Raw genomic sequence first — 13,178 nt, 5'->3', positions numbered from 1 at the left:
AAGAAGAAAAATTAGAACTGAGGAAAATGAGAGTCTGGCCTCATTACCTGGTCAGTAAGGATGCATGAATGGATGTGAAACTTTTTTAAGGGTGTGAATGAGTTTAGTTTTAACCCCTTTTAGCAATATTCCATTAATATCATGGCGGGGAACACCAGAAATAGGCTTCACACAATGTACCCATGTGGGGAATCGAACCTGGGCCTTCAACATGATGAAACTTCCACAAGATTTGGGTTGGTTGGTTTGTTGTTTAAAACTCACTCAGAAATCTTTCAGCTATATGGTGGCGGTCTGTAAATAATTGAGTCTGGACCAGATATCTCCAGTGGTCAACAACATGAGCACTGATCTACGCAATTGTGGTACGATGACGTGTGTCAACCAAGTCATCGAGTCTGACCACCCGATCACCTTAGTCGCCTCAGCATGAGTTGCTGAAGACCGATTCTAACCTGGTCTTCAACAGGTATCTTCTACAAGAACCATGATGATGGAAGAAAATGTACTGTTGAGGTATTTTCTGATATATCTAAATAAACACACCTGGAAATGTAAGGCTTCACATTACTCCAACTATAGATTGATGGTTACGGACGAGGGGTGTACGTGCCACAGAGTCTGTCACTCTAACTTAATGGAAAAAGCTTGTACATGGAGCACTACGCTCTCTGTGTCTCCATCCATATGTAAATGACAAGATCACTACATCTACTACCCTGTAACCTATCAACAAGTTTCTATTCTAGTACTACTGAAGCTTTTATCATCTTTAGTTAAAATGATTTTCAGAGAAATGGGTGTCCTTTATAATATGACACAAGATATGAAGCTCTTGGTATGTTTTGATCAATAAATGTTTATTAGTTATCACCATCGTTATCATCATATTTGATTTTCTGTTGCCAAAATCGCTTCAGATTTGTATTCTTTGTTTTTTAAAGTATTGAAAAGCCATTGTTATCACATAATGGGAGCAAATATTAAACCATTTTACAAGTAGACACAGCCCTTGTTAGGTTAGCATTGGTCTTCAGCAACATGTGCATGCCATGAGGCGACTAATGGGATTGGATCGAATATTTACAGACCATCTCCACATAGGTGTATGCAGTGTTAAACAACAAAACAAACTACAAGTACACACAATTTAGATTTTAACAGAGTGAGTGAGTTTAGTTTTACGCCACACTCAGCAATATTCCAGCTATATGGCGGCGGTCTGTAAATAATTGAGTCTGGACCAGACAATCCAGTGATCAACATCATGAACATCGATCTGCACAATTGGGAACCGATGACATTTGTCAACCAAGCCAGAGAGCCTGACCACCCAATCCCGTTAGTTGCCTCTTACGACAAGCATGGGTTACTGAAGGCTCATTCTAACCCGGACCTTCATAGATTTTAACAGAAATATCTACCTGACCACAAAAGAAATACCATTAAACTGTCGCTGTAACTGAAATACTGCTCAGAGAATACAGTCTAATACGAGATGTTGATTTACTGTTAAGGGATTACTTGTAAACAAATATCTCGACTGTTTTTTAAATTCACTGATTCAGGGTTTCCCATTTATCAAGATTTATAATCACTTTCAGACATTTGTTCAGGGAATCATTTTGCTCTCACCATTTCTTGAAATCTGAGATTAGTTTATCCCTTGCCAGGACAGCTGCCATTATGTCTCTCCTATATACAGCAGCAATGGTCTCTCGGGTGACAAGGAAATAATTAGTACCTGTACCTGTTTGGTAACAGACATCATACTTACTGTCACATAGATATCAACAAATCATATGTTACCATGACAACCTGATGAAAACAAGCAATTACCTGAGAGGCTATTCTGTTCACAGAATGAACACCATAAAGGTTTCAGTTGATTGCTTTCAACTAATCATTGTTGCCATTTTGATACCATATAGCGAGGGCTCTAGTAGCAATGGGGACATCCACTGTAAACATTAAACGTCATTATCAGTGAATATAAAACACAACTCCTGGGAATAATAAGGATTGATTATTTGATGAAACAGATTCCATGAGGCTTAAAAGGCCAAACAGTAATATCAATCATGTGAACAGGACATCCAACATCAGTGATATAAAACCAGGTGTTCACAAAAAGGACAAAAGTTTTTTTTTGCGGAATTAGATACTTTTTTTAAGTCTATTTGTCTGTGCTCAACTTGTGAAAAGCATAACACTGCTGATTTGGGAAAGGTGTACATTAGCTACTGACAAATATGTTACTCCCAGTATAATACATAATACTTTTCGGTCGACATACATTGTCCCAGAACTAACATTCTCCTCAAAGATTTGAAACAGAACCATAAAAATGAAAAATGTAGGTATTATCACAAATGGTACATTTTCACAGGATTATGCAGCATTAAATAACTGGAAACACATTTGCACACTGGTGATAATAGGTCATTAAGTGAAAAACCGATTGCCTTGGTTAGCAATGGAGAGGGGCGAGGATGGGTTTTGTCCTGAGATGTTACTAAAACAAGGTTCATACGGATGTGATTAAACACTGAAATTCAAGGCCTTTTATATGTTGCTGTTGTCACAAACAGTTTACACCTTTTTATTTTTCCCGCATTTTCAAGCTGTTTTGGTTTTGGCAAGGCATTTGAAGTAAGGCCTAAAACTTCAAGGGGTTTTTCAAGCCTATGTGGTAGGCAGCAATGACCTTCAAAGAACAACCAGTCCTCATGTCTGATCTTGTCTCTGGACAGAAGCAACAGGCTGGTTGGCCAACCTGGGTCTGTATATTGCTGTGTTACAGACAGTAACCTAGCTGCCTTCTTTCAAAATCATAGATATAAAAACAAGTTAAGCAATCAAACAGAACAGCTACAGCACTGCAAACTGTCAGCAATGAAAGACGTAAACATTTCAACCATCAACCTCCGACTGTTATGCAGCCCACTTATCAGGGATGAGCTACGCACTTGAACAGCTTCTGATTTGGACCTGGACAAAAATTACGCAATCTAACATAATTCCCTCAGAGGAAATAGGTGAGATAGTACTCTTTCCTCTCGATATTATATAGCTCAGCTTACCTAAAATCTATATTTTGTCAAGCTAATTAAAACCAGCAAATACATTGTGAAACACACACACTGGGTACAGTTCATACGTGAACCAGTCTAGATAAAGTAGGCTTATCTCCAGAACTTTATTTTTCATAAATTTGAACCTGAACATCTGATGTTTTATCACAGGAAAGGTTTCACTGTTTGAACTAGATTCTATCAAAACAAACTGTCGGACTGTACTTGTTCTGGAACCAAACCTAAAAAGCTCGATATTTCATTTCACAAGTCATGGAGGTGCAAGGCTATTTGCCATGTTCAACCTAGCAAACAACCCAATCGGCTTCATTTGCACTCTTCCAGCAAGTCAGCCGAGTTTTGATTACCTAAGGTATGCAGATCCTGGAAAGGGATAATCCCCCTGGGAAACAACAATGTGTACAAGACAACCATATGAAGGATCAAGGCTTATCCATGCATAGTCATGATATTACAATACGACAATATTTATGAAGAGCTTAGGGAAGATGATAGTGATAAATACCTTGGAGATGAATCAAGCTCATTATAAATGCAAGGAATAATCTTAGATGAAGCATTACCAATGACTGACTGACTGACTGAGTTTGGTTTTACGCCGCTTTTAGCAATATTCCAGCAACATCACGGCATGGGACACCAGAAATGGGCTTCACACATTGTACCCATGTGGGGATTCAAACCCGGTCTTCAGCGGGACGAGCAAACGCTTTAACCACTAGGCTACCCCACCGCCCCCATTACCAATGAGCATGCAAAGTGTGATATAATTGTATTGTAATCATGGTAAGGAAGGGACCAAAAAATGAAAAGTCAATCCTGAACTGCACTTAAAACTAAAATTAATGCATTGTTCTTGAAATCGACAAGCCTTATAATTTGTATTGAACACAATGAGCATATGCCTAAAACATTTATGCTTGTGTAATGTTGTAATGTTTAACTAGGTAACCGTGGACATTTACATTTAACAATATTACTGCATCAATTCACACAACAAATAATACATGTTTCATACTTCTTGTAATGACATGTATCATATCGTAAAAACATACATTAGCTTCCTGACATTTAAACAGCATTATACTGAACAAAGCTCGGCTAAAAATAGTAAGCTGAACTTAAGTTGAAAGTAATATGCAACCCAATAAACATGAACTGACTTTGTGGTCATGGTCCAGTAACACAGGGTATAATCACTGCTGATGACTTGAAAAGCAAGGCAGGTACTACTTCATCTGTGTGAACCCTGACATCCCGGTGATTAACCATCTAGCTAAACCCTATATCCCCATTAGATGTAGCATGTTATAAATCTTATATACACCGGACAGATGTTATACTGCAGCAACTTGTTGATAAAGTGTACATTCACATCACAGTTGTCAAGGTCCATCTATCTGTGCACCAGCTGCACCAGGATATATTATCACGCAAGCAAGGACATGAGTCACTGGAACCAGCAACGATGCTTGTGAGATATCTACCAAGCCATTCCACAGCATAACAGTACAATAACTCCCCTGATGTCACAAAACCCTGGTGTGTATCTACCACAGAAAGTATTACTGATGTCAAACAGTACCTGTAGCTGCCTGGCTCTTGTGGTTTGTAGCCATCTCCATATTGTGATGTACAAAATCAATGCCACTAGCTACTACACCGGCAGGCTGGGGGACCAAGCAGCCACTATAAGCAGCAGCTGGCTACACACCAGACTCTGCAATGATGAGCTTCACCCGCTTCCAACAGGGGAGAGAACTCTGACGATTCACTCCACACCCTCAGGCTCAGATGTTCGATATGAGAATGATTCTGTACGACAGGAATAAACTTACCAGCACCAGATGAAAAAGAAACGTAAAAGACTAATTCCTCAGAATATTTTATGAGAAATAAAATCTGTATCACGTCTTGTAAGATCACTTTTTCCGTTTAAAGGATGTGACACTATACCTATTATGGCCAAATATCCATTAACATGACTTCCTTGAAAGTGATTTCAAAAGCAAGAATGTGACTGGTACCAATTAGAATCATATGGTATCGTACGTCCCAGCTGGTGAATATAGTACAAGACAATTCATCCTTCAAATCTTGAGAGAATGCATCTATCAAATTACAGAATCAAAGTAATGCCTAGCTCATTCTAACATTGTATATACAATATATCAAACAAGCAAAAGCATTTCTTTACTTTATGACATCCTTGATGGTGTTCAATCATTCCTCTACAGCTGTCTATCCATGGAGCCAGGTATGAAAGATCAATCTCAGTATATCATGTCATTAAGCACAGAGCTTGACATGAGATGCTGAATGCGAAGGATGCTATTGATCCTGGCATGGGGTTACATATTCAGTCATAGTTTTTAGACATATCCTGTAGTGAGGAAACTGGCAATTAAAGCTTCTATTGACATGTTGAAGCTTTTAAGGACAAAACAAATAAATCTTGAGGGTTTCATCTCATGCTTATGTTTTTGTGCTAATGAAATCAATAACAGCTTAATACAGGGTAAGATAAGGCAATTATCACTGTGATTTCTACAAACCCTGTTATGGAATATTGATCTCCATCACATCCAAGGAGTGCATGAATGGAAATTGATTTTGATGTGTTATATAGAAACATGAAGGTCAAATCTGGAAAGAACCCATTTCCCTATTTTTTTGCTAAAATAATGTTACTAGTCAACCTTAACCCCAGTACCCTGGCTATCCTAACTCAGCCCTACCCTAAAACCCTGGCTATCCTAACTCAGCTTTAACCAGTACCCTGGCTATCCTAACTCAGCCTTAACCAGTACCCTGGCTATCCTAACTAAGCCCTACCGAAGTACCCTGGCTATCCTAACTCAGCCTTAACCAGTACCCTGGCTATCCTAACTAAGCCCTACCCTAAACCCTGGCTATCCTAACTCAGCCTTAACCAGTACCCTGGCTATCCTGGCTATCCCTAACTAAGCCCTGCTATCCTAACTCAGCCTTAACCAGTACCCTGGCTATCCTAACTAAGCCCTACCGAAGTACCCTGCTATCCTAACTCAGCCTTAACCAGTACCCTGGCTATCCTAACTCAGTCCTACCCTAATACCCTGGCTATCCTAACTCAGCCCTAACCAGTACCCTGGCTATCCTAACTAAGCCCTACCAAAGTACCCTGGCTATCCTAACTCAGCCCTAACCAGTCCTACCTGGCTATCCTAACTACTATCCTAACTCAGGTACCCTGGCTATCCTAACTAAGCCCCACCAAAGTACCTTGGCTATCCTAACTCAGCCCTACCCAAATACCCTGGCTATCCTAACTCAGCCCCTACCAAAGTACCTTGGCTATCCTAACTCAGCCCTACCCTAATACCCTTGGCCCCTATTCTCAAAAGTGTCCCAGCTAAGACAGATCCTAAGTAGTTACGACAGAAGTTAGGACATCCTACCGTTAGGATAAGACCCATTCGCGAAATGATCCTATCCTTGTCATAACTTGTGCTACCTATCCTAGCTAGGATAGCGAGCTCTTTAGTAGGTGAGATAGAAAAGCATTCATTAAGTTTGGGATTCCCCTAAATATTACCCATGATTCATTCCATAAAAAAAAAATAATATAAGGAAATTCAGCTTTGATGGACTTAGATCTAGAAAAAAATATCGATATTTTCATCACATTATATGAGTTTTGAAGCTTTTGAAAATTCATTTTTGACAAGTCAGTAACAATTTTACTTCAGAATTTGAAAGTCTGCCCAAAAACATTAAGGATATTAAAGATATGTGCAAAAAATATTTTCATTGCATTTTTTTTTCAATGAAAATCATGACTTGAACTCTCATTATGTGTCATCTCACAAACTGAAAAATTCACCTTGGAAATTAAACAGGAGTTACTTCCCCTATCAAGTTGGCCTTGACATTGACATTTCACGGCAATGTGACTGAAAAGAGCAATGTTGTGATTAAAAAGGCCAAGAATAGGTAAGAATTGAACAAATCTCTTGTTGATTTGAAGAATGTGTGCACTGCAACAAGTGTGTCTATTCATTACCGATAAATTGATAATATAAACTAAAAAACCCTTCGTAACACATGAAAACTGTGTGCTGTTGTAAATTCAAAGGCAATTTAGGCGAGTTATTTTGTTTGACAACATCAAAATTGGTGAACAAACAAGAACCACATTTCAGTGGGGTGTGAACTTCCACTAAGATAGACTTAGGACAAGTCAGAACCTATCCTAGTATTTGTCCTAAGTTAGGATATCCTAGCGATAGGATACTTTTCGAGAATAAGGTAGGACACCTATCCTAGACCCTAGGATCAAAATTAGGGCTAGGATCCTTTCGAGAATAGGGGCCCTGCTTATCCTAACTAAGCCCTACTGAAGTACTCGGACTATCCTAACTCAGTCCTGACCAGTACCCTGGCTATCAACTCAGCCCTACCTACCCTAGTAGCAACGCTATCAACTCCACCCCAGTACCCTGGCTATCAACTCAGCCCTACCTACCCTAGTAGCAACGCTATCAACTCCACCCCAGTACCCTGGCTATCAACTCAGCCCTACCTACCCTAGTAGCAAGGCTATCAACTCCACCCCAGTACCCTGGCTATCAACTCAGCCCTACCTACCCTAGTAGCAAGGCTATCAACTCCACCCCAGTACCCTGGCTATCAACTCAGCCCTACCTACCCTAGTAGCAATGCTATCAACTCCACCCCAGTACCCTGGCTATCAACTCAGCCCTACCTACCTACCCTAGTAGTACTCCTGGCTAGGCTATCAACTCCACCCCAGTACCCTGGCTATCAACTCAGCCCTACCTACCCTAGTAGCAACGCTATCAACTCCACCCCAGTACCCTGGCTATCAACTCAGCCCTACCTACCCTAGTAGCAACGCTATCAACTCCACCCCAGTACCCTGGCTATCTTAACTCAGCCTTACCCCTGTCCAACATTATCAGCCTTGTGCTAACCCCAGTCCACCCAAAATAAGGCTCATGCTGAACCCAGTCCACCTAACATCTGCCTCACCCAGTGTTCCCGCTGGTTTTGAAAATTACCGGCGGCTTATGCCGACGGGGTCTGAAAATTCCGGCTGAACTAGTTTTTATCCGGAGAGACAAAGTAATCAGTATTCGTAACGATATACTGTTAATAAATGTGTTGAAAAGTCTGCCGTACGTGTTGCTTGTTTTTCGAGAATGTTCATTAGACCTACATTACAATTGACACAATCAGAAAATGAAAGCGATCCAACTAAATTCGATAAATGTGTTCAGAATGTCATTCGCTATCTAAATGCCTGTGAAATGTGCAAATAATTAACGTTTATATACCTGTGGTGAACTTCAATCTGCATTTCACGAGTTGAAAACAACGATTCTCGGACACATGCTTCGCAACGGGTCCACAATAACATTGTCAAAGAGCAAAAGTAACGATGTTTCGAGGAATTCATTAAATAAATTGAATAAACTAATGAATAAAATCAACAACAACATTCATAAAAGTTGTCAAACGTACATATAAAATCACTATTTCCATCTTTTGTGCGATCATGTAATGTAAGTCAAGTCACTGACTGACAAGTGACATCTCGGCTGTCACAATCTTCACGCCGGACACGATGTTTAATGCGAAAATATATACATGAAGCATTTTTGTCCCAGGTCATAACCTACCTCGATATGTCCAATAAGTTCCATAATTTACGATAGGTAGCGATTTCTGCTTAATATGTTCAGAATAGCATTATTTTACCCAAAACTTTTGTCTAAATCTAAAGGTTTTCGTTTCACGAGGGACGGTATCCATTGTCAGAACATGATTGGCTGCTTTAGGTCACGTGTCTGATTTTGACCAATTACGACCCTTATAGCAGACTGTGGAAAATACTGCCTCATCTTCACAATTTTTAGTTGATTCAACGGGACCAGCCTCACCCAAATCCTAGTCCATCCAATATCAGCCTCATCCCAAACCCAGTCCTTCAACATCTGCCTCACCCAAACTCAAGTGGTGAGTCACCCTGGTGAGTTGCCTCACCCAAACTCAAGTCATCCATACCCCCTCCTAATCCCAACCCCAACCCCAGCCTCATCCAAATCCATCCAATATCAACCTCATCCCAAACCCAGTCCACATCTGCCTCACCATAATGGAAGTCCACCCCACCTAAGTCCTAACAACATCACCCTTACCCCAGTTGACACCCCACTGAAGTCTACCTCATTACATTAAATCTATACTCTTCTCACCTGCAACAACAACTTCTGCCATCCACCACACATCCCTCAAAACTACCTATTTCTTTTCTCATCAGGACTTGGTTTCCATGGTTACATAATCGCACAAGGACACCTTCATTTTAAGGCTAATTCTCATTTCATTCTTGTCCTTACTGCTGAGATAGATGAGGAATGATCGAAGCAAGATTCTGAGAACCAGTTTTAATCCTATTTATGCTGGATGTCAAAGAAGCCAATAAATACCTGCCCTGATTCATCAACTAATATAATATATTTTGTCAAACATCTATTTGTGCTAAAAAAAACCCCACATCATATCTGAAAAACAACCTACACTAACAGGAATAAAAATTTGTCAACTGTCAGAAAGTAATGGACATGTTATCAAATTTTCCAATTACTTCTTGCTATACTTCCCACCCTGAAAGGTCTATCATTCTCTGGTAGCATTGTCTCCATGGTCAAGTGAATAAAGTATCTCTGTAGACAGAGACAGTTTGTTGGTTCTATCCCCTTGCTTTAAAAACATTTTGGGGGGATAAAGTTTGTACTTTCTGATACCGCATTAAGGTACTAAAACACAAACTGGTCAGCTTGGTTGGTTGGTTGGTTGGTGTGTGTTATGCCACAATCAGCAATATTCCAGCTATATGGCATCAGTCTGTAAATAATCGAGTCTCGACCAGACAATCCAGTGATCAACATCATCAACATTGATCTATGCAATCGGGAAACAATGACATGTGTCAACCAAGTCAGCAAGCCTGGATTGCTGAAGACTACGGTAATTTCAGCTTGGATCTTCATAGGTATATGCGAGTCTGACCACCCATTAGTCGTCCTTTACGACAAACACTGATTACAGAAGACCAGTTCTAAGCCGGGTCTTTACAGGTCGGTCAGCATGGAGTCAGTGTGCTCGTTCTCAGTTGAATCCCACTATTGAACCAGAGTAAGTCTGGACTAGTACAAGTCACAAGCACAAGCATGCAAGTTGTTATGAGATGGCAATAATCTTGAATAAAACATTATACCCAAATATTCACCCTACCTTCTCCCATAATACAGCATGTGATTACATACACACGATTTATAAACTTAATAAAGTAGATGATTTCTTTTTGCAATAGGGCTGCATGTTAAACACTGAATCCTCGTCAATACAGAAACCGTGACATTTTGGAAACCCAATTAGTCGCTGTTTGGCTGGTTGAAATATAATTCAGTTTTGTTTTGAGATGTTTTTTAGGCTTAGCAAATGAATAGCTACCTGCATGATATTGTCACTTACCAGTGCACCCTAGAACTAGGTATTAACTTGGTGATAGTTGGTGCTCTCTTCACGGTTAAGATTTTACTGCAATTATTGAACACTACAATAGTATTACACCAGCTTGAAGGCTTGATAATTACACTAATCAATGAGATGGGACTGAATAAAGTATTGCTGCAAATGTCAAAGCTGGTGAGTTTCCTGCCTGTCATAACTCAAATCAAAGGGAAGTAACTACAATCTGAAGTTACAACACTTGCTATGCTGCACAGGGCAAAATCTGAAATTTGATGTTTTATCATGTAAACTTTATTTTTTAAAACATGCAACTATTGAATCTGATATTACACATACTGAGTGAGTGAATATTGCTGCATCATCAATTTTGCAGCTTTCCCCCAACTAATTACACACAGTTGACAATACAATTGTGTATTTAAAGTACAACTGCAATACACCTTTACTTCAATATATCTAAAACTTATAATATTAACACCAAAACAAGGAAAAGTTTAAGGGATTAACGCCCTACAAGTTCAACATCTGAATTCCTTACCCTAGTGTGGTGTTCTACCTTCAGTTGTTGGCGATCTATAGCCTGTTTTTATATTGTATCGCCCTCTATAGTTAGTGTATTTTAGTGTTAATTACTAGTTTTAAATTGAAATCTGTGATAAACTGGTTGTTTTACTGTCCTTCGCTGACAGGTTTTTATAACTTACCTTTATCTATTGTAAAAATTATAACTTGTTTGCAGTCACGATATGGCTGAAATATTGCCGATGTGACTTAAAAGTCTTAACTCACTCACTCACTCTGAATTCCTTACCGTTTAAGATAAACTAATTGGCTCTTTCAATATCCAATCAAAGGCTTACAAAACATTACACTGATTGAAAGTTATCATCAGACATACACATCACACCTGTGATAACTAGGCAAAATCTATGTAACCTTGATGATCTAAACCCGTATAATAGGAATCCATCCACCAGATGGCTACCTGCTGACAAATTTGATTAAATTTCGCATCATGACAAGAAACATGCCACATGAGAAGCTCTGTTAAACCAGTTCACAAAAACCTGTGTAGCAAATCCTGGCAGATCCATTTCAAACTCAAGTTTTCTCAAAATATTATTGAACCCACTTCTACAGGAAACATAACCTCACCTTGTATTAAATGATAACATTCGAGGCTAAAGCTAGATAGTGCCCAAGGTACGCAGGTAAATTAGGCAATTAGGCAGCATACACATTCCAGACAGATGAAAGGTAGACAACTGCTTTCTTTCAGTGCGAGGAAGACTGGAAAAGCCATTACTTTCTGGTAGATGCAGTTTTAGACAAGCATGCCAGGGTTCACATTTTATGGCAAAAAATAAACACCAATGTGTTTATACCTGAACAGAAATAGCATGGAAATCTGGATTCGGCAATAGCCTGAGGCTCAACTTTATATGTGAAAGAACCCCATCCAAAATCTGATACCATGGAGATTGTATATCTTTTCTGAGTAAAACATCACCACACTGGCAGATAGTTTGATTAAAATAAATTCTAGCTTGATTTCTTCTTTTTTTAAATATAAAAATCAATGTTGTCATCAACACAACATGACATGATCATGGAAAAAACGTTGTACTTCAAAATTTATGATCATTACCAGGTACCACTAAAGTTTTCAGTACAAAATCACCTCTGTAATCATAATTAAGAAGAAATCTTAAAAGAAAAAACACAGTTGGAAATGAAACCTAAGAAAGAATTATTTATGTTCATATGGGAGGATTTGTCAAAATAAACATAATATGCATGCAAATAGCTTATGGTCACATGATGTTTTATAATAACATGCACTTATCATGTGACTGCCATGTGTCCATGACAATGATGATATGGAGGATGGTAAGGTCAGGTGGGATGGTGATGATGTAAATCCTAGAATCAGAGCTTTCCCCCTGGTTTTAATGCCTTACCAGACTAAGTAAACTTAGGCTCAGTATTATTCGTTACACTGCTATACTGAGTCTAACAAAACCTTGTGGAAGGTTGCGTCAGGTAACCTTTTAAATTGACCACAGCTTACCAAATCGCGAAAGTTGACATTCGCACATACCCCCTTAAACTTTTACCTCGAAAAAGTTTTGTACCCGAACGATTCCGAATGCTATTTTCCGTACGATCGCTTCCGAGTGATGCAGACGGAGCACGCCACAACTGTGAGTAAACAGTCGCTGCAAATAGCATTTTGTCAGTATTCAAGGATGTCAGCTTGCGGAAATATTAGCTAATGATAACCATGTCAACGGAAACCCAAAAGCCTATATTCTCCAGGTCATACAGCTGTGTTTTATGCGGGTTTTCATTTGTTGTGAGATCAGTGTTGCCGACCGGGGGAAAAGAAAATCCATTTTGTAAGTCCCGCCGAACCCTAAATAGTAGCCGTTGTCTGATTGGTTAAATCTGTTCTGTCATCTAGCGTTTGATTGGACGCTATATAGCAGTGTAACGAATAATACTGTGCAAACCTATTCACTGCGCATGTGCCATGAGCGC

At 39.4% G+C, this 13,178-nt stretch overlaps 1 protein-coding gene across 4 annotated transcripts in view; it reads right to left on the bottom strand.

Moving 5' to 3' along the window:
• The window catches only part of LOC124269829 (band 7 protein AGAP004871-like), an 86,505-nt gene that overhangs the window by 43,211 nt on the left and 30,116 nt on the right, over positions 1–13,178 (bottom strand). The window contains exon 1 of one of the 4 annotated variants that reach the window (XM_046704869.1): positions 4,681–4,827. The exons of the other annotated variants lie outside the window; for them this stretch is intronic. Within the exon in view, the coding sequence (XP_046560825.1) occupies positions 4,681–4,720 (40 nt within the window). The 5' untranslated portion in view covers positions 4,721–4,827. Of the gene's footprint in view, positions 1–4,680; positions 4,828–13,178 lie in introns of those variants that run through there. 4 annotated transcript variants of the gene reach the window in all.

The sequence above is a fragment of the Haliotis rubra genome, unplaced genomic scaffold, assembly GCF_003918875.1.
Source record: "Haliotis rubra isolate DU_JTF1 unplaced genomic scaffold, ASM391887v1 Scf148, whole genome shotgun sequence".
Taxonomy (NCBI): Eukaryota; Metazoa; Mollusca; class Gastropoda; order Lepetellida; family Haliotidae; genus Haliotis; species Haliotis rubra.
Note: the sequence above shows the minus strand (reverse complement) of the source record. Positions and strands in the feature narration are given on the sequence as shown.